General features: G+C 36.6%; 1 protein-coding gene across 6 annotated transcripts in view; it reads right to left on the minus strand.

The window, feature by feature from the left end:
• Ubr2 (ubiquitin protein ligase E3 component n-recognin 2) overlaps window positions 1-22,773 on the minus strand; it is a 106,257-nt gene that overhangs the window by 34,350 nt on the left and 49,134 nt on the right. For 3 of the 6 annotated variants that reach the window (XM_020157264.2, XM_074082165.1, XM_074082166.1), the window contains exons 12-26: window positions 17,799-17,962; window positions 17,610-17,709; window positions 14,837-14,965; window positions 13,570-13,753; window positions 11,059-11,120; window positions 10,358-10,468; window positions 9,697-9,762; window positions 7,867-7,989; window positions 7,694-7,757; window positions 6,649-6,773; window positions 5,475-5,527; window positions 3,224-3,326; window positions 2,467-2,515; window positions 1,918-2,072; window positions 364-466 (exon numbers count right to left, since the gene is read on the minus strand). In XM_020157264.2, coding sequence (XP_020012853.2) covers window positions 364-466; window positions 1,918-2,072; window positions 2,467-2,515; window positions 3,224-3,326; window positions 5,475-5,527; window positions 6,649-6,773; window positions 7,694-7,757; window positions 7,867-7,989; window positions 9,697-9,762; window positions 10,358-10,468; window positions 11,059-11,120; window positions 13,570-13,753; window positions 14,837-14,965; window positions 17,610-17,709; window positions 17,799-17,962 — 1,591 coding nt within the window. Of the gene's footprint in view, window positions 1-363; window positions 467-1,917; window positions 2,073-2,466; window positions 2,516-3,223; window positions 3,327-5,474; window positions 5,528-6,648; window positions 6,774-7,693; window positions 7,758-7,866; window positions 7,990-8,446; window positions 9,498-9,696; window positions 9,763-10,357; window positions 10,469-11,058; window positions 11,121-13,569; window positions 13,754-14,836; window positions 14,966-17,609; window positions 17,710-17,798; window positions 17,963-18,105; window positions 18,250-22,773 lie in introns of those variants that run through there. The other 3 variants (XM_074082167.1, XM_074082168.1, XR_012450644.1) reach the window with 3 other exon arrangements.

The raw sequence follows: 22,773 nt of genomic DNA on the forward strand, positions 1-22,773 counted from the left end.
TAGAATTTTACATTTGTGTAAGATAACAGCAATAATTTAAAAATGAAATCCTGATAGCATACTTTGTGTTTTTAAAAGTATATCCTAGAGATAATGTATGTGTTGTGCTATACTAATTTCAAACTAAGGACTCATTATTTTTGCTATTTATGAATTAAAATGCATGTATCTTGAGTATACAAAGACCCTAACTATTTTAATATCACGATCTAATATAGTACCTTTAATGCACAAATGAATACATGTAGTATCATATATTTGAATTCAATATTACCCATTTAGAACTTATACAATAAAAGAGGTTACAAGAGATTATTTCAAATTACTTAGATCGCCTTAGTTTAGCAGAAAGTGTATACATACTTGATATCTTCTGAGTGAAGGTAAATGTTACTACGTGTTCTTCCACGGCATTCTCTAGATGCTGTCTCTCTTCTTGTAGTGCCATTCCAATTAAATGTAACACCTCAAATAACAAGCACATATTTTATAAGAAATAACAGAAAGAATTCATTCACTATAGAGAAAAGATAAGGACTAAAATGCAATAAAAATAATTCTAAGTATTAACTTTTATTAAACTAAAGGGCTGAGGTTCATGTTCTAATAAAAAAATTCTTAGCATGAAAAAAAGTAGTGAGGAAAAATATCAAGTACAAATTCTAAAATTAAGTGAAAATTATCATCAGGTATGACTAAGCAATTCATGCAATACATACTTTTCAATTTTGTTTCATCAGTGGCCATATTATAGAAATTAACACATCCACCAGTCTCATCCAGTTCCTAAGGACTGAATCTTAACCACCTGAGATAGAGACTTATCTCTACTGCCACATATGCTATGTATCTCACAAAACATTCCTTACCAGACTTCTAAGAAAACATGTAACTACACTGAGCTATTTGTATTTTTACTGCTTATCCTGCCTGCAGTTTTTGAAGGAGACAGGTGTGTGGTACCTCTATATGTTTCCTTCCATGTAAGACAACCTGTTGTCAGAGACTTGGAAGAATTAGGTTAGCCTGAACAACATAAATATATGCAGGAGATATCTTTTCTCACATAAGACAGTCTCTAGAAGAGCACAGGTCCTTGCTTGTCTGTTTTAAATACATGTTTATAAATGGGAGAGGGTGTAAGTACACACACAGCTTATCCAATGAGACACTTAAGACTGCTGAGGCTATCTGAAGAATGGCAGCTGCAGAGGAGGGTTTGCCTTCATCTGATCCTTGGCTTTACTGCTTTCAACCTACATACTTGCAGGGAAGCCTACTTCCCTCTAGAGTTCAGAGGATTGCAAATATTGTATGCAAAGTGCCTAGCATAGAGTAAGGCACACAGTAGGCAGCTAGTAACTGACTAGCTATTATTGTGTCACTAGTTGGGTAACATGGGAAGTTAAAGAACCTCATCAATACAATGGAAAAAGCAGTATCTATTTGTGGAGTGCTGTGGGAATTTGATGAGATAATGTATGACTCACATAAAGCTATAAAAGTAAAATTCAAACAAGGTTCTAAACTTGCCACTTTTTTAGTTATCGAAAGAGTCCAACTCTAATTTCTTCACTTGTAAAATATGGGTATTGATGAACTCAATATTTTTTTTGAGAGGGAATTAAAAGTAACACATTATACTAATATCTGAGTACTGCATATACAAAGACCAGGACCAGTGATGGAGAGACAGATTGGCTAACGGGACTGAGGTAATCACAACCTGTGATATAAAAATAAAATCTGTCTAACAATTTTCATTGTTAGATACAAAACGAGTAACGAAATGCTATGTTTCAAATTAAGCAAATAAAGTGCATTTTGGACATAATTTTTCTGTGTGTAGATATAGACAAAAGTAATTTTCGTACTGCAAAACACTAAAAAATAAGTAAGAAATGCCTTCGCACCTACCCTTTGCAGCATAGCCTCTGACCAGGCATACCCGTTATGTTCCGCAGCCCACTGCAGCACTGTTCCCATGATGCACAGCATGACGTCTGATTGCAAGATGTTAACCAGACTTGCAAACAAAGGGCAGAATGGAGGCAAAACCGGAGGTGGAAGTGCTGGAAATAGTTATTATGTTTCTTTTAGAGACAGTGTTTAAAGAAACTATTCCTTCATTAGATACTTTTTGATAGTCTTCATTAAAAGTATATAAATTAGCACATATTTTAAGTTGTATTTTACTTTCTGAAGGTCAGTCAAATGCACAAAAGCAGCTGAATAAATAGCAGCAGTACAAAGGAAAACTTTCTTTTATCTAGAAATGCCTCAAATTCTGAGATTAAAATCATTAACCTCAAGGTTACTCTGAACAGACTACAGTAATATATTTATTACTCTTTGAATAGGAGGATGCTCACTGGAAAGCTTATATTTAAATCTCTCGCCCTACCAAGGTGATGTTTAGCAAGTTAAAGAGACTAATGAGATTTCTGGAAAGATGATGAAAAATACCTGTGTCTTCTCTATTTTGTCTTTTCAACTTCCGTTGAGCTTCTTCTGCCTAGTAAGAAAGAAAGTAATTTGGAAAATAATTTGAATACAAAACAATTAAGCCATTCTCAGCTCTATGATCTTCTGGTTTTTAGAAGATTTTTATCCTTAGTGTTGTATTACTCCCAAATTGATCCATCAGGGTTAATTTATTTTCCCACCAAAAGAATCCCCAGGTGAATTCTTTATTGTCTTAAAATGCAAACCCAAAACTTAATTAGGTTTGGATTCTATGATATGCATCCAAAACTAAACAAAAGCTTCTTGTGAGCTGGAGGTATGGCTCAAGTGGTAGAGTACCTGCTTTGCAAGTGTGAAGCCCTGAGTTTAAACTCCAGTTCCAAAAAAAAAAAAAAAAAAAAAAGATAGAAAGCAAAGAAAGATAAATCACTATGGAAAAGTATGTTAAACAGTACCAATTCTGAAATGTGTGTAAAATGGGTTAACTGATAATACAAATTGAAAATCTGTCTTTGAAAGCCAACTAATTATATATGTCTGAGTATGCATATAATTGCATAGACCTTATATATCTATGCACAAAACATTGTGTGTGTGTGATTTAAAATGTTAGAGAGTGGTTTTCTAGGTAATTTGGAATATTTCCAAACTTCCTACAACGAAAATGTAGGAAGTCCTTTTTCAAGCTGTGAAAAGCAGTGAAAATTTTGGGGGAAAATAAATCCAATTTTTTTCAACAACTAATTTTCTCCATTACCTTGGATTGCTCTGCCCTTGAAAAGTGGTAGAAATACAAGTTGAACTCTTTGGCACATTCTGGTTTTAGCTCATACATGCCTCGTCCTGTTAATCCAGGTTTCCTATGAAAAAAAGGCCCTTAGGATATCAATGCTAACATCACACACTAATTTATGTTTAGTCATATTCTGCTTGCTGGGTATTTCCTGAGGGTTAATGTGGCACCACAATTCTAAAGCTTTCTGTGCGCCCACTTTATCTACCATGTCCACTTTGAATTTACCCTAACTGGACAAGTGGATGTGATGGACATGGGGCTGCAACAACTTTAAAGTTTAATAGAGTATATAAATTACAACATCTCTAAGCAATTGAACACCATTAAAAGTGATGTCAATTTCTGTATTTTGAGGTGTAAAGATGTTTGTAATAAGTTTATTAAGTAGAAAAAAGCAGGCACATTATTGGGGTTTAAAGAACTTTCACAAACAGATTATAAACTCCAGAAGTCAGATAATACAGAAAAATGTTTAAAAATATTTTAAAACATATTTCACACATTGTGTGAAATGACACCACAAAGTTAAGAACCAAGTGATATGGAGAATGTATTTAATATGTAAAAAATACTCACAGAACAGTAAAATGGGGACAAACAACTACAGAGAAAAATGCACTGAACTATGATTAACTTTATAACATGGAAGATGTTCAACTGCATTGGTAGGCAGAATAATATAAATTAAAATACGGTAACACTTTTTACCCCCCTACTCTGTAGAACTCAAAGAGCCTACAGGGCTAGGCAATACTAAAGACTCTCAGTGAGTGCACGATAAAGTCCTGAGTTCAATCCCTAGCACTAATCCCTCAAAAACAGAAAAACTTCAACAATAACGTGAAAACAAAGTAGCAGTGGCTCTCATGTATTTAGAGGTATGAATCAAAAAGTACCATATGCCTTTCTTGTGATCTAGCAAATTCCTCAGACATTTTCACAGTCAAAGATACACAGACCAATGATAATCAACATTATTTACAATAAGGAAGATCTAGAAATTAAACATTCATCAACAGAGAAGGTAAATACATTATAATAACAACTACAAAGTAAACAAATGGAGTGAGCCTATATATACTGACAAGGCATATCAAGTCCAATAAAACAAATTCTCAGAATCACAAACATGTGGAAGCACCCCATTGAAGTATAAATTAAGAAAAGATGATAGAGGGCTTAGTGGGTAAGACTGTTTGCCTCATGTACAGGAGGCCCTGGGCTTGATCCTTTGCCCCACAAATAAAAACAAACCAAAAACTTATAGAACATAAATATAAAGCAAACTCATTTTTGTTAAAATATGTATCTTCTTAGACAACTTGCACACACATATAGATATGCTATTAGTATAGAAAAATTTATAATGATGTATATCTAAATGTAGAACTCACCTGAGTTTTGGATTATGGTGATACTGCTTTCTTCCTACCTTTCTGTATTTTCTCTAAAAGCATTTTCTTTCTCTTTCTTTTCCTTTTCTTTCTTTTCTTTCTCTCTATTATTTATTTTGCATGTACTATCTTTATAATCAACAAAAGTAAAGACACTGCAGTTGGGGTAGGGAGCAAGGAGAAGGCAGAATTAAGAAACTGCTTCAATAACTTTAAGGGGGTAAATTAATTTATTGATTGGGGAGCACAAAGGACAGTGGAAAAGGCAGCATTCAGAGATCGCCTCACAACTTGGGTGCCACATTCAAATGGAAAACAAGTTTTTGTTGTTTATTTTGGCAGTACTGGAGTTTGAGCTCAGAGCCTCCATTTAAGACATACCTCCAGTCCTTTATGCTTTAGTTTATTTTTCAGATAGGTCTTACGCTTTTTGCCCTGGGGCTGACTTCTGAACACAATCCTCCTAACTCTGACTCCCACCTCAGTGGGATTATAGGCATGCATCACCACAGCTAGCCCCAAGAAAGCAATTAGAATGCATTTACTTAAATCACTGGTCAAATCAATCTCTATTACTGAAACCATCAGGTATGAATATCTATTCTAAATGCTACAAAAAACCCTCATAAAGCTACTTTACTTGATTGAGTGCAGGGCTAGATCATAAAAGCTGGTGAGAAACCTAGTTCAGAATTGTAACTTGAAAATATCACTCTGAAAGCAATAACTTCATTCTCAGTTTCATGTAGGAAACAATCTAAGAAAAATAACTGTATTAAAAACATCACAAAACATGAAACGATGGGAAGCACACTCACTTGAAATGGGCAACTTCTTCGATTACACTCTCCATGCCAGTCTCCTTATTCTCCTAAAGGTCCAGGAAAAAAGTAGGGATGACAGTGACTGTGAGCATCTGAGCATTGTACTTTATTCAGTAACCAGCACAGAGCAGTGACACTGTCAAATGTCCCTCCGGGGAAAACTGCTCTCGGTTGAGAAGCACTGCTTTACACAGTCCTGCTTATGATGAAGTGGTAATTCAGCCACCCATTTTCCAGCCGTGGAGCTTTTCAGAGACTCAACTCTTACAGTAAGAAAGGACTTTATGTTCATTGAGGCTACTCAAAATGTTTTCTCACATTTGAAACAGAGATCAAAAACTTTCAACCTTAAAGTTCATTCTTTTGAGATTTCAACCAATCTTTTGTTGCATAGATAATACTTATTTTAAACACTGTATATGAAAATGCTCTAACATCTGCAGAAATAGAAAACACAGCAGAACCTGTCATTCCTGCCTAAAGCCTGCCTTCCCCTATCCTGCCCTAGTAAGAAAAAATAACTACAATGTATCAATGTTCTTGTGAATATGTTTTTTTTTTTACATTCACTAAGATGAAATAATGCTCATTATTTAAAAGGGAAGTCTTTGGCTAACTGAGAAGGAAAAAGCTCTGGAAAACTTTATTAAGTCTATTTGACACAAGTGAGCAGGTATTTCCTTACTCTGTTCCTCAATGTTAGGTTACAAAGTGATCTGTATGGCCACAGCAAATCTGTATTAAAGATCCTATAATGCTCTCTCTAGTGGATACAAAAACCCAGGTTTTGTTTTTTTTTTTTTTTCCCTGAGATAGGGTCTCGTGAACTATTTGCCAAGGGGTGGTTTTGAACCGTAATCCTCCTGATCTCTGCCTTCAGAGTAGCTACAATTATAGGCATAAGCCACCAGCACCTGGCTAAAAACCTAGTTCTACTGCCTAGATTTCCTTTTTTACCAGTGTCCTTATCTCTTTCAAGGCTTTACTGTCAAAGATTCTATTCCTATTCTGCTTTCCACTCTGACTCCCTAGTATTCTCTTTTCTAATTACTTTTAATAAGAGGAACTGGAGTGATATGCATCCTAGAACTGTAGATTTTACAATTTTGGGAAACTATCAAGAAGTCAATGTACACACACTAGACTGATAGCTAGGGTATGTACTTACATCTTCAGGTAAAGACTTTACCAATTCACTATGAGCCATCGGCTTGATGCTCAACTGATGGATAATCTCCCGCTTAATTTCATCTGTAGTGTTTACCTGTCCAACTCCAGGACTAAATCTTTCTCCTGTCAAAAATGAAAAGGTACATGTATACACATTTTACATGATCACATCACTCACTTGTATGACATACACCTATAATTCATGCAACACAATGTATTCTTCTGTTCAAGCCTCTGCACCATGGGAAAGCAACAACTGGCATGAAAACAAATAGGGAGAGAGAGATTCCTGATCACACTGTGAGTCTTAGGCATGATAAGGGAAGGCAAGCTTTAGGCAGGAGAGTGCACAAGTGGCTGCTTTGGAGGAAGAATCAGACAGTGGGAAGAGATTAGATGTAGTGAAGAGAACTAGGTTCACTCCATCCTTTGTGAGAGCAAGGGGGAAGAACCTTCCTTTCCTTTTTTACCTATAGCAAGCAAGGGATTATCTTCTGAGACCTTCTTATTGGTATCACCTGTCGGTAACTAGGACCATCTTCTTTAGAGGGTTTGAAATAGCAAGGGAAGAGACGGAGTAAGGGATAAAAGAATGGGAAGGATGGGGACAGAGTAAAGACTGAAAATATAGATGACAAGAGAAGAAAACCACATCTATTAGCTCTAGGTCTCCATTAACTTAGCTCACATCTGTGGTCAAAAAGACATTTGTGTATCACAAAACCTTGCAGAGAACATAGCCAAGATTTACAGCAACAGTAAGTTACTCCTAAATATTCTACTCCTAGATTCTCCTATCCCCACCTCCCTGCTTTTCCCCCCAAAACAGTCCTCTAGTTTATTCTGCTTCAGCTGTTGTACCTTTGCCTCTTACCACAGCACTGTCGCTCTCAACATTAACAGTAACCTGAGCCCAAGTCCCTTCCCCTACATCTGAGGGCTTACCTTCTCACAAAAGAAACATATTTCACAAGTACTGAGCTATTTGCTACCACAAGAAGCGGTATAATTTATAAACACGTCAAAACACAACCTAAACTTACCAACAAGCATTATAATGAGGTACAGCATCTCTTCTATGAGAGTATTGTTCTGCTGAACGACATCCTGCAAGTGGGAAGACGAAGTTCACTGATAAGAGCACATACGCTGCATTCTCTCAGAGTGTTAGCATCATCTGAGTGATGGCCTGTGGTCTCATGAAGCACGTTCTTACCTTGTGTGTGACCTCGGAACTAAATCTTTTCCCATAGTCTGGTGTACTGAAAATCTGGTACAGCTCAAAGCGGCTGAGCATTATCATCAGGAAGTGATTTGGATCCATCATGGAGACACCTGTCTTTTTTTGGTTTGTTTTTTCAAATAAAGGAAAAAGGAAGGTCAAAGGGGACACTGAACAATTAGTGACAGGTATTTTGATTTGTACAAGAGAAAACAGCTTATTTGTTTACCAGTCCAATAAAAGCTGGACACCCATTTAGCCCCAATCCCTACTTCAGGGAACTGACAAGTGGGGACAGAGATCTAAGCCAATCAAACACAAACAAAAACCCTCTAAAACCTAAACCCACACATGAGAGTAACACAGACTTTACTCAACCTTCTTTCCTTTACGTACTTAGAAATCTAGTCCTATGAATTTGGTTCCAAAGTTTTGTCAGAGCTTACTGTCTGGTGATCACTCTAAACTCTGAGAGAAATGCCAATTAAACTTCTACCGTTTCTTGGTGGCACTGGAGATTGAACTTAGGACCTTGTGCTTTCGAGGCAGCTGCTCTACCACTGAGCCATCAGCCTGCTTGTAGTATTTCAAAAATATATATATCATATTCAATTATTTTCAAGTGCTTTTTTTTTTGTGGTAAGGAGTATACTAACTCAAGTGACAACTTTTTTTTTTTGTAGTACTGTGGTTTGAACTCAGGGCTTACACCTTGAGCCATTCCACCAAGCCCCTCCACCCTTTTTTTTTGTGTGTGTGACTGGGTTTTTGAGATAGGGTCTCACAAACTATTTCCTGAGTTGGCTTCAAACCTTAATCCTCCTGATCTCTGCCACCTGAGTAGTTAGGATTATAGGCGTGAGCTACCAGCACCCAGCCAACTAATATTTAATTTTAAATATTAGTTTTAATTCTCCTATAATTCCATTTGTTTTTTTTGTTTTTTTTTTTTTTTTATTTAACCACTAGACCACCAGGGACTATAATTCCATTTGTAAAAATTCTAAATCAACCCAGATCTTCCTTTACTTGGAACCAATAATTTTTTTTTTTTTGAGACTGAGATTTTTTTAACTTTTTTTTAAAAAAATAATTACTGAATCCATTTAGTGACCAGCACTGTGCTAGGCAAAAGGTACAAAAACAAGGAACAAGATACAGTTGCCACAGTCTGGGTGGGGGTGGAGAGGTGGATTAAAGGTAAACAGGTACTGGCAATCCAGGGTTGTGGGTATACTGGCAGAATTAAGTACCACAGTTCCTAAGGGTCCTCACAAAAAGTATACTTAGCCAAGTTCTAATATGTTCCAAGAGGGATTTGTGGACAAACTGACACTAAACTAAACACCAAGACATACTGGAAAATAATAGCTAGATGAATGGGAAAGCGGCAAGGGAGCAAAAGAAATGTGTAGAGTTTAAGACTTAAAAGAGGACGTGGCAAATTCAGGGAACTCTAATGTAGCTAAGTATGATAGGCCTTGAAAATTAATTTAAGGAGTTTAAACTAAGGGGTTTAAAATCAGTTAAATAACCAGAGAACAATCAATGACTGAAGGATGGTTTTCAGGTTTCTGACTTGAGCAACTGGGTATTCCGTGCAACAATTCACCAAGGTTGGGAGCCTAAGGAAAGAAGGCACGGGAGAAATAAGATGAGTTGTTTTGAACATTTTGAGTCTGAGATGTGTCCGGAACATCTAGAAATGCTCCACAGGCCATTAGCCATGTGTGTGTAAGGAGCTTTACAGACAAGTGACTGGGCTTGGTGGAAATAAGCAAAAGACTCACCACAAACATCCACTTAATGCTTTTAATTCATTACCTGAAGCATTACTATATCCTTGTCAAACATCTCACGCCTGCATTTCACATTATGGTAGTAATAAATCTAAAAAAAATTAATTATACTGGGTAAATAGGCTTTTATTAGTGTAGCTCCCTCTCTCCTTTCAACCCCTCCCCCCACCAAAAAAAAAAACCCACATGGGTTTGTGTAAGTACAAGTGTGTGTGTATATGGACAAGGTGGTTTTCTGAACAGTTAACATTGTCTTAGTATACATTAATTAATTAGAAATTTCCATTAGTGGTCACTGCATGGTTCACATTTTGTACTGGGTCTCCCAAAAAAATAAAGTTTAGTTTCCAAAAATGGGGGTGGGGGGGTAGTGGAGGAAGAATCCATTCTAAGTCTTTGTGAGGTTTAGAAATTAAAACCTCAACTTCAGAGATACACTGAGAGGACTTTTATCTTTTAACCCAATTTAAATAAAATGAAACAAATTTTATCATTTAGTATCCAACTCTGCTCTAAAAGTTATTTTAAGTAAATGTCAAAACTACTGTTATTCATGTCTACTTTTGATATTATTTCCTGACGAGCTAACAATTTTAATACAGACACTAAAGTTTCAATGACATAGTCCATCAAAAACTACAATCTACAAAAAAGCTAAACCCTCCACAGGATTAAACAACACTTACCTGGTTTACTAGAGAGAACCCATTTCTTCTCCACATTCCAGCATGTACTTGGGCACACAAAACAAGACATCTAAGAGGGTGTTCTATCAACATGGGCGGACTAAGTTCACTCTGTGTATTCAAAAATAAAACTCGTAAAAAATCAAGTCCATAAAGAAAGTTGGTTGACAGAAGAAAGCTTTCATAAAACACAGATTAAAATTATTTTAAGATATGTCTGTGTGACAGTTAATTTTGTGTTAAGTTAGGTAATCTATGGCACCCATTTACCATGCTGCCATGAAGGTAATTCTTATATGGGAGTCATATTTTAGTAGACTTTGAGCAAAGCAATTTACCCTCCATAAAGTGGGCAGACCTCATCAATGCACAGAAAAAAATTAAGCGAAAAAATTTAGGTTCCTGAGGAGGAAGGAAGAGTTCTGCTTCCAACCTTAACTCTTCTCTGGGTCTCCCAAGTTTGCCAGGCTGCCCCGCAGACTCTAGACTTTCCAGAAGGCAATTCTTTAAAATAAACATCTCTTTCTCTCTCTAAACATGTGCATACACACACACACACACACACACACACACACACACACACACACACACACACACACACATGCCCCTACCTTATTGGTGAACCTAGATTCATAAAATTTGTTTCAAATAAAAGGAACACAGTAAGTAGTCATTCAGTTCTAAGTGTCAGAAACACTTACTAGAGGTAGGAGTTCTGGAAATGTATATGCCACTTCACTTTTGCTCAGTAACACATGCAAACCTGCATGGAAGAACAAACAAGTACTTCTGTAAGTTAAAATAACATTCACTCAACTAAATAGTCACTCAACTTTATTATCAAACTTTAAAAAAAACCTTGGGAACCTATCAGGTTAAATATTAGATATGAAATCTATTTATCCATAGATTAAGATTTTCAGTGGTTATTCTAATGAGTTTCTATAGCAAAGGCATAGTTAGAACTAATCCTGACCACACATCCCTACACACACCGGTGACATTTTTAGAAGTAAATGTTAGATGTACAAACATCAGAAGTAGTTATATAAACACAAAACAATTCATACATGTTATGCCAATTATAAGTCATATTTCACTGGACCATGGAGTTTGTTATCATTTAAACTACAATGTTGAGAGATCCTTCTGGCAATTGAATAGAAAAACTAGCCTTGAATTCATGGTATGCACTGCTCTTGACCTCAAAATTAGGTTTTCCAGAATTTCCAGTTTAGGATTAAAACCCTTTTGGTTCCTAATCTCCAGGAGCTTTTTTGTAGTTCGACCTCAGTTCATTCTGATTGTGTTCTATTTATGTCATTGCTTAAACAAAGAATGCTCTTTACAGTCTCATCAGTATATACGGGACACCTGTCCAAGCCTGACAAGAGGCTTTCTTCATCGAGCAAGCCATGCTGACCCATTCTAATAATTAATAAAATTTGCTCTCAAGAGTCATGCTCAAGCTCCACTAGCACACACTCCAAGTTGTTCACGACCTGTTTTGTGTATGTTTACTTAACTCTCCAGCTACATGATAAGCATTCAGAACAGCATTTCCCTAATATAGTGAGATCAATACTCCCAATTACTCACTGCACAGATTTTATGGAGGTAAAGACCTAGGCAAAAATCAGTACATTTTTGGAGTATTGTTTTTTTCCACTGTGAATAATTATCAGCCTCAGCTTCTACTCATGCAACCAGATTTTGAAGGAAGAGATTAATGGCTGAGTTGGACAAGGGGCCCACTTTCTTCTCTTCTAGTCAAATACTTTTCCACAACACTATGCTGTCAGTTGCCTGTGTTTAGGACCAAAGTTTTCAACTTCTGAAAACACTTATTAAACAAACCTACACCTAAACAAGTTATAAGGGTAAGAAAGATATGATTCTTACAGTCACATTTCATTTTAGTTAATTATCTGTTGTACTGCTACTTCAGTATTCATCTGTTTAAGAATAAAACCGTCACAAGCCTCAAAGGAATCACAAATCATTACAACTTCAGTAACACACTCAAAGACTTTTGAAATGTAAAGATCCATCAGCAGGATAATATGCTAATGCTCAGAACAATGAATAAAATACCTTCAGAATGAAAGGGATCCTTACTGCTTGACCCTATTCCATTATAGGGACAATGAAGGAATGCTATGAACAACTCTAGGTTCATAAATCTGATAACTTAGATAAATGGATCAATTCCTTGAAAGACACAAACTACCAAAACTCACACAAGGAGAAACCGATAACTTGAATAGGACTATATATATTACAGAAATTAAATCAATAATCAGTAGCCTTCCAAACTAAAGCATGAGATGGTTATGCTGGTGAATTCTAGCAAACATTTAAGGAAAAAAATGACATAAATTCTCCACAATCTCTTCTTGAAACAAAACAAAGAATACACCTTCACATCACATTAAAAGTTACTGAACCAAAAACTAAGATAAATCATATATCCTGCATTGTGTAACAGTATCTTTAGATCTTCTTTCTGTTCTTTTAGGTAAAGTGGAATGAAATGAAGTAACAGTATGTCAGCAGGATAATACCCAGAATCAAGAAATATGAAGCTGTGCTGAAATGAATCACAGAGATGGATAAGTGCATATTCAAAGTCTTTGGCTGCTGCAAGGTGGCAGCTTTAGATATTTTAACCATTATAAATGGCCTGTAAGTGTATGCCACCCCAATATGGCACTCACTTATTACTTCTGCTTAAAAGGTTATCAATAAAAGAGCCAGAAACAGCTCAGAGGAAGAGAAAACCTAAGGTGGCTTCAATTTACTAGCAGTCACTTAAGTGACAGACTAGTTTGACTTGTAGTAACACAGACTTTGAAGCTGGATTGAATTAAAAAATAAAACATGTGGTTTCTGTAGTTAAGTCTGAAGAAGCACTATAGTACAATGGTTGCAAACATGGCAGCTGGTGCCAAACTGCCTCAAAATGACAACTCTGATTCTATCTGGCTGTGTGATGCTAAGTATCTCTATGGCTTAGTCTTCCCATCTGTGAAGCGAGCTTCATAAAACCTACCTCATAGGCTCATGTAATGATCAAATAAGCTAATGCATGTAAAATGCTCAGAATAATGGCTGGCACATGGTTGGTATTCATAAATATTAATCACCACAAACAATAGTTTAAGATAATTTTAGGGTTCTTTTTTTGTTTTTTTAAGGGGGAAATGCTTTACCTGCAAGTAAGCGAGAAACTGGGAGGTGAATGCTAACTTTTTCTTGGGAAACACAGTATCTGATAGTTTCCACTGAATGTCCACAAATATTTAGTGTGATTGGCTGTTCACCATCAGTAAAACCACCATGACACTGCATCAATACAGCGAGGCATTTCTTGTAAGCTTCAATTAACACTTTTTCCTAAAAAAGAGGGTTTTTCTGTTAAGTTATTCAAAAGACTGGGTTGCTACAACATTGAATAAGCACCTCAATTTGATGATGAGTAAGTTTGTCAAATAACAATATGCGCAAAACCAAACTCAATCTTCCCTCCCAAACTTGGTCTCTCTCCCAGTGGCCCCTGTCCCACTGACCTCACTTAGCAATAAAGCTGTGGAAATCAAGAATATGCAATGCTCTCCTTTACCTCATTCCACACTGTCTTGTCTATAACCAAGCTGGCAACCTCTTTTTCAAAATACCCTCAAAACTAGCCATGCTTTTCTTTCCTCAGTAATTCCAATGCCCTGCCAACCATCTCTTTATTAAATTCCTTGCCCCATCCATCCACTGTCCACACAAAGCAGTGTTTAAAAACATATCACTTTCCTGCTAGTTAGATTCCAACGGCACCCCACTTCAATTAGAATACAATCCAAACTTATTTCCATGGCCTCCAAAGGCCCTGCAAAGTCAGGTAGCTCTGCCCATCTCTCTGCCCTCAACTTCTGTGCTCCAAACACAGATAGCTCATAGTTTCTGGAACAACCACAGGCCCTCTCATCACAGAATATGATGTAGTTGTCCTCTGAATAAGGAGTATTCTATATTCTTTGTTCAGTACATTTTTACATGTTATTTGGATCTCAAGGAAGCCTTTCCCAATTGCCTGACTTATCTAGACTTTACTGGTAAAGGAATAAGTCAAAATTATTTTAAAACACAGGATAAATGTACTAATCGTAAAACTTTAATTTTGGTAGATTTATAAATCACTATATTTATATGCTCAAATTCTAGAAATGATTATGGAGAAAAGGAAAATAGTTCACATTAAGAAGGAGAACATATAGATTATTTCTTCCTCTGTTTTTCAAGTTTTTTTCCTAAGGCATTAGGATTTTAACTTTTAAATCTCTACTAAGTTTATGGGTGGAAGGGAAAAATATTTTATGAACTACGCTAGAAGAAAACTATTTTCTCCCAATCTCCTCAATTTTTATTTAGGATTCTATTTATTTCCCTTCATTTTCCTCATATTCCCCACACCTAGAAGAAACTCACATCTAAAGCACACCAGTCCTGCATCATTGAAATGACATGTGTTAATTTCATCTGTAGTGTAAAGGCTGCTTCCCATTCTGGTTCCATTTCAATATGCTGTCCTACTTGACGTGTGATTGGATCCATTCCCTTAAAGAAAGTGAAAAAACTTTATATGAATAAAAATTATAGTTTTTCCTCATATGAAAACTGAGGAAATAACATAGAGGAAATACATGTTGATTATAATATACGGTAAATTTTAGCAAGGAGCTTCAAAAACTATGAAAAGTCATAGTTTTAAAAATTATGTTTATATAACATGCTGTAAGATAAAAATATCCCAGTAAAATATAGGACAATTTATTTCTGAGGCACTCTCCTATATGTTTTAGACAATGAAATACTTCAAATATTTGTTGAAATAATCTTTCTAGTTCCTTTTTAACTTCATTATCTAAAAAAAAAAAAAAATGTTTGTTAGAAGAAATCTGACAGGCTTTTTGTTTTTACTTGTGGCTCTGGTGATTGAACCCAGGGTCTGACGTATGCAAGCACATGGCCTACCACTCAGTCCCTTGACAGTCCTTTAAAATGTACTGGACTTATGAATACATTACAATACAGGTTTTATACTCATTCCTTAATGTGTTTTAAAAGTTTTCAGTGCCTGAATGAAAACAAAATCAGAATAAGCCGTTTTTAATAAAAAAGGAGTATCACTATTAAGAAGTTAGCTTAACTAACCAGCTATTAAACAATAGAGTACAGAATACCTCAAATATTCAAAATGACCATTAGTCAATAATGACTATTATTTTTGTAGGTACATGAAAAACCACAACAGTATTATAATAAATGAAACACCCCATGAATCACCACCCAATTTATAAACTAGATGTTCTTTAAGAAGGATGGGCCAGCTTTGGCTATTTCTCTCAAGAAAGCCAGATGACTGCAACATTGGCTTACAATAGTATTTGCTCAGGTTTTCAGAGATGTCTCCTGTTTTGTAAAAGTTAGAAACAGTTAAATACAGTTGTTTGTTTCTACTTCTAAATCCTGTTTTATACATAGGTATGTTTCAGAAAGAGAATTAAACAGGGAAGAAGATCTACACTGTATTATATAACACACCAAGGAGAGAAAAAGAACTATGGAAACATCAAACAAACAAACAAAAAGAGGGGTTGGGGGTGTAGCTCAGTGGTAGAGTATTTGCCTACTATATGCAACACCCTGGGTTTGAGCACCAGAAAATAATAATAACCATAGTTTCTCAAATAACTGACTGTATTTCCAAGTAAGCATAGCAAAAAAAAGAAAAAAAAAAAGAAGCCAGGCATGATGACTCATGCCCATAATCTTAGCTTCCCAGGAGGCAAAGATGGGGAAGATCCCGGTCAAGGTTAGATAGGCATAAATGCGAGACCCTATTTGAAAAATAACTGAAGCAAAAAGGACTACAGGCATGGCTCAAGCAGTAGAGTGCCTGCCTAGCAACCTCAAGGTTCTGAGTTTAACACCCACTACCATTAACACAAAACTTTCAACAAAAGAAACTTTCAACAAAAGAAACTTTCAACCTCTAAAGAAACAGTAGTGGTTAATCAAAAGAATCACCAAATACAAAAGAGCAGTAGATGCCAGGACCTTTACTGGAATCTCAGTTGCTCTACACCTAAGAGCCTCTATTTGTAGAAGAATTTCTTAGTCCAAATTACAGCAATCTAAATCGATCCTCTGGAAATGTGTCTCAAATTAATAATTGGGCAATACAGAGCAATGTGTTTAGTTTCCTGGATGACAAGAAAAAACAAGCAAGTTAAAATTTAAAAAGAAAATGAAACACCACGAACAACAGGTGTTGGTGAGGATGTGGGGAAAAAGGAACCCTCTTACACTGCTGGTGGGAATGTAAACTAGTACAACCACTCTGGAAAAAAATTTGGAGGCTACTTAAAAAGCTAAACATTGATCTACCATATGATCCAGCAATACCACTCTTTGGGATATACCCAAAAGAATGTGACACAGGTTACTCCAGAAGCACCTGCACACCCATGTTTATTGCAGCACTATTCACAATAGCCAAGTTATGGAAACAGCCAAGATGCCCCATCACTGACGAATGGATTAAGAAAATGTGGTATCTATACACAATGGAATTTTATGCAGCCGTGAAGAAGAACGAAATGTTATCATTCGCTGGTAAATGGATGGAATTGGAGAGTGAGGTTAGCCTGGCCCAAAAGACCAAAAATCGTATGTTCTCCCTCATATGTGGACATTAGATGAAGGACAAACACAAGGGGATTGTCACGTGATAAAGTGACAGCACACAAGGGAGGTATGGGGATAGGTAAGACACCTAAAAAACTAGATAGCATTTGTTGCCCTCAACGCAGAGAAACTAAAGCAGATACTTTAAAGCAACTGAGGCCAATAGGAGAAGGGGACCAGGAACTAGGGAAAAGGTTAGGTCAAAAAGAATTAACTTAGAAGGTAACAGACATGCACAGGAAATCAATGCGAGTCAACTCCCTGTATAGTATATCCTTATCTCAACTAGCAAAAACTCTTGTTCCTTGCTATTACTGTTTATACTCTCTCTTCAACAAAATTAGAGATAAGGGCAAAATAGTTTCTGCCGGGTAGTGAGGGGGTGGGGGGAAGAGGAGTGTAAGGGAGGGGGTGGGGGAAGGGGGGGAGAAATGACCCAAACATTGTATGCACATATGAATTAAAAAAAAAAAAAAAAAAGAAAATGAAAAACATGTCAATGTATACATACCTGCATGCATTTCAGTAATTCCAAAAAAGCATCAAACCCTTCCAAGAATTTCTGCCTCAGTTCATCTGACCATTCAGTTGGTTTGCTAATTAACACATACCTGAACAAAAAAGTAACAGTAGCAATGAATATATAAACACTGACATTTTTACAAGTTTCAACTGGTTTGATAGCTGAACAAAAACTTACTTGAGATCTAAAATAAGGCTCTGAACTCTCCTAAACTTGAAAGCTTGTAAAGCGGTGTATCGTTCAAACTGAAATCTGCCTTGGGCATCTCGTTGTCTCAAATGATCCATGAAAGTCTTAATGATAATGGTCATCAGGTTTTCTTCTATGATGAGCATTCGAGCCTGAAACAAGTATTAGTCCATGGCAATCAAAAACTACTTACTAAAAAGTCAGCAACATTGCTTAGCATTTGCAGTTTCAACTTCTCCAACAAAATATATATCGCAAATGCATGACTGGATATTTCTAAATAACAATTACTTACTCCAATTGTCACGAGTATGGAGCAACAATTATATCAGATGCCAGAATGTTAGAAGACAGATCCAACGCTCATTATTCAAAGATAATTCAGGGTAGGGGATCTGAACCAGGCTGCAAATTTTCCTTAACTGAGACATTTGGACACCTACAATGGTATGGCATAATTATTCTAGGATTCAGAGGTTTATATCACAGATTTTCTAGAATTCAGTATGAAACTATTTCCTTTTAATCTTCCTAGTCGAAATTTATTTTTGCTTTTATTTCTGTGTGTATATTTTTGCTTTTCTCTCTTTCTATATATATACATATATGTATTTTTGAATAGCAAATACATTTAAATGATGCCAAATATGATGGGTAAAAGTCTCCTAGCTCTGAGGTCTACTGTCTGGACACAAACCTCGTTAGCAGTTTCTTGCATGTTCTTCCCGAAATGGTCTAAGTGTGTATAATATTTACATATATATACACAAACACACACACACACGTACAAATATATAATAGAGATCAAGTGTACATTAAGTATATACAAGAATGGGTATGTATAACTGTATGTATCTCTTTCCTGCCTGAGGAGAGTTTATTATAAAGCTTTTTTTTTATTAGATACATCTTAGAGATTTTCCCATAGCAGTTCATATAAATTTCCCTCATTCTTTTAAACTATTACTAGGTTTACCTTCATACCATATTTTATTTAGGCAGGTCCTTACTAGTAAGGCATGTGGGTTATTTGCAGTTCTCTGCTATTATAAAAGATGTGTAACAAATATCCAGTGTAGCACTGTAAGAATACTTAAAAACCAATTTCCTAACAGTGGAATTACTAGCGAGAGTCTATACATTGTAAGTTTTGACAGTACCAAACTGTCCCCACAAAGGGACTTAACAATCCACATGCCTACGATGTGACCCTTTCCCTCATGTCTTCAAATATTTTGACCTTTGCCATTCTGATCACAATCTTTATCTGTTTGTTTTTGACAGTACTAGGGTTTGAACTCAGGTCCTCATCCTTGCTAGGCAGGTGCTCTACGACTTGAGCCATTCTGCCAGCCCAAAGATCATGATTTTTTTTTTTTTAAATCAGAGTAAAAATGTGGTATTCAAAGTAAAATTAGACCTTTTGACTTTACTAAGACAAATTAAAGTTATAAGAATGTGAAGAATTTTCCAGTGAAGATTAGGGTCAAGCTTGAAGGGTGTGGGGATACTGATAGGTTAAGTAAAGAGATTCTCCTTTTTGATTGGTATACTGATTGATACAGAAGAAGTTAAATGAATATGATTAAATTCCATTTGAACTAAGTAGTCACTGGAACTAGCTTATAAGACTTATGAGCAGGTAGTAAGAGGAAGTGTGGTGGAGAGACAACTCAGTATTGTGAGCATATAAATCTTACCATCAGGGCACTTACTGAAATTTGGTTTCAGGTGAATGTTAAAAGAGATAGCTCACCTATTACATAGTTTGGGTTGGAATCTAATTGTTCTTACTGGTTGCCAAATTAAAAAATGAACAGGGTGGCCCATTAGTAATGTCCCGTTAAGACAGGGGAGTTATGCAGACATTTCCAACTTCTAAAAAGATAAATGAAGGAGCACATTTTCCAAAGTCACAAACAGAAAGTAAGGATAAAATACTTTAAGTGCTTAGCCTTATTACTTTATGCCTACATTGGGCTAGCCTTTCAAGGTAACTTTTTAGTATTAAATATTTAACATTATTATACAGTCCTAGCACTTAATATCACATGCTCTAAAAACATCCCTCAACTTTTATGCCTACAATATACTTTCCTTTAAAAATTATCACCACTATTTACCTTAATTACAAGTATTATTCATTTTTTTGTAATATTCAATATTGCATTGCAAGGCTCATAAACATCTAACAATATATTCAAAATGGGCCGAATTCAGACTGGAGGTGTGGCTCAAGCAGTAGAATGCCTGCCACTTAAGTGTGAAGCCCTGAGTTCAAACCCTAGTCCCTACCCCCCCCCAAAAAAAGACAAAATGGGCCAAATTCTTCCCAAAGACTGAAAAACTTCACTGAATAATAATAATAACAATGGTCTATGCACACACTTTGGTTAAACTAAATGTCAAAAAAAAAAAAGATGGCACAGCTGGGCATGGTGGACAGGCCAGCTATATGAGAGGCATTGTGGTAGGAGAGGCATCTGGGAAATTACTAAAGCAGAAAGGGCTGGGTACAACTCAACAGCCATACCCGAATCTAACTACCTCCTCAACCACACTATTTTCACAACTCCCTGTATGTGTATGAAATTAAATATACTTTTTCCTTGTTCATTTGTCGTTGCCCAGCAATTTTCAGGGCCCCTTAGTTACTGAACCTGCGAGGGAGGAGAAGAGTTTTTTTTGTGTGTGTGTGTGTGGTACTGGGGTTTGAACTCAGGGCATACACCTTGAGCCACTCCACCAGCCCTTTTTTGTGTTGGGTTTTTTCAAGATAGGGTCTTGAGCCGGGATGTAGCTCAGTGGTACAGCGCTTGCCTAGCAATGAGGCACTGGGTTCGATCCCAGTACCAAAAAAGAAAAGACAAAAAAAAAAAAAAACCTCTCCCCTCAAGATAGGGTCTTGCAAACTAATTTCCCAGGCTGGCTTCAAACCATGATTCTCCTAATGGCTGCCTCATGAGTAGCAAGGATCATAGACATGAGCCATTGGCACCTTGCCCAATGAGTCCATATCAAAAAATAAAACACCAACCAACCAATCAAAGGCCACAGGAAAGGAGTAACTGAGCAAGACAGAAAACTTTCAGGCAGTAACTCCTCTATGCTAGGCAACCACCACAGAAAAAAACTGACCCCATCTTCATGCACACCAATAAAGGCTGAGGACGGAGCCTGGGATTCCACCCTGGAAGCAAACAATGTGGTGCCCAGCCATAGCAAGCCAAGATACATGCTGTAGCCTCTAGGACAATGCTATTTAGTGCCCATGGGCTAGCAGCCTACAAACTGCTTCTTGTTTGTTGTGAAAGTGCAAGAAAGTGAAGCAACCATTCTGACTGACATTTTTCAAAGCAACATTTTTGCTGGAAAGAAGCAGTATGCTGACTAACATCTTGGAACAAGTTATTTATTTTGTCATGTACTAGAGTAATCCTTAAGAGAATATTAGATGAATATACAACTAACAAGTGTGTGTATATGTGTGCTTTTGTTCTCTGTTTTCTTTTTTTTTTTTTTGGCAGCACTGGGGTTTGAACTCAGGGCTTCATGCTTGCTAGGCAGGTGCTCTTACTGCTTTAGCCATACTTGCAGCCCTTTTTGCTCAGTTTATTCTGGAGACAGGGTCGTGTTTTTTTGGCCAGGCTGACCTGGATTGTGATCCTATTTCATGCTTCCCACCATAGCTGGGATGACAGGTGCACACCACTATACCCAGCTTTTATCTGTTGAGATCAGGTCTTACTTTTTGCCTGGGCTGGCCTGGAACCTCGATAGGTTCCAGCATAGCTTGGGATGACGGGCACCCGCCTCTGTGTCCAGCTACTCTGTTCCTTCTCATTTACTTTATCTTGTTAAGGGTATTAACGTAGTAGAGTAAAAGTGTCTGAAAGCATTAAAACATCAGAGGTGAGGGATCTTACTGACCATTTGGCCTACACTCTTGCCTTTCCTTTATATAGGATTAATTCCCTCACTCAGGTGTTGAGATACTTTGCGTATTTCTGTAGTAAGGAAGTTACTCTTTCTTTCTTGAGTGATCTCATTCCACTCAGGAGTCTACTTCTAATTATTAAAGCATTATCTTTAAGTTTCATGATTCTAAACTTCAGAACCTGAATTGTGGCGAGCCTAGGTTGGGATATGTTTGTCAAGCAAGCAGAGGTAGTAGAGTTGATGTATAAGCAATGGCAGAAAGATTCCAGGAACATAGTTTGACCTGAAGATAGTAAGATGGTAAGGCCATTTTGAATACATGACACTGTCAGTCTTCCGTATTTCCCAGCAGCCCGTATGTGCTCAATACTGACTACTTACTGAAGAGGTAAGTGGACTGAAGAGAAAAAAAAATCTTGATATACGAACCTATGTCTAGAAATTCCACCCTGTCAAGAAACCTCCCAACATCTAATTCATCACCACACTCAACATCCATTAAACCCACTTGGCTGGTTCTATAGAATTTACTAACAAATTATCTCTTAAAATTGTTACACCCACTGTTAGCACCCCAGTTCAAGTCGCCATAAGCCTTGTCAGGACTCTTGCTTTGCTTCTAACTTAGGTTCCCCATATTCACTTTTGCCTTCTAATTTGTCCCCTAAATCGTGAACAGCATGATCTTTTAGAATCACTAATGTGATGATGTAAAATGCCACTTAAAACTTTTCACCGCCCTCCCATGCTCTCAAGATAAAAACCAAATTCCTTGATTTGGCCTGTAATAATAGCAATAATGGGGAAAATACCAGAAAATACCCTTTTGTAAAATGTGTCCTTTAGCATAGTAGAAAAATGGAAAAAAACAGTCATTTAAAAAAAATCTAGAAAACACGCTTTGTCAGTAAGGTAACTATAAAATGCTCTTAGAACTACACAATTTGCTCCATGTTTAAGATCTGTTCAAGTACACTGGCTTTCCAATGCTTCCCACATAGGCAATATTCCTTCCTGCTGCCAG

This window comes from Castor canadensis, chromosome 8 (assembly GCF_047511655.1).
Source record: "Castor canadensis chromosome 8, mCasCan1.hap1v2, whole genome shotgun sequence".
Classification (NCBI taxonomy): domain Eukaryota; kingdom Metazoa; phylum Chordata; class Mammalia; order Rodentia; family Castoridae; genus Castor; species Castor canadensis.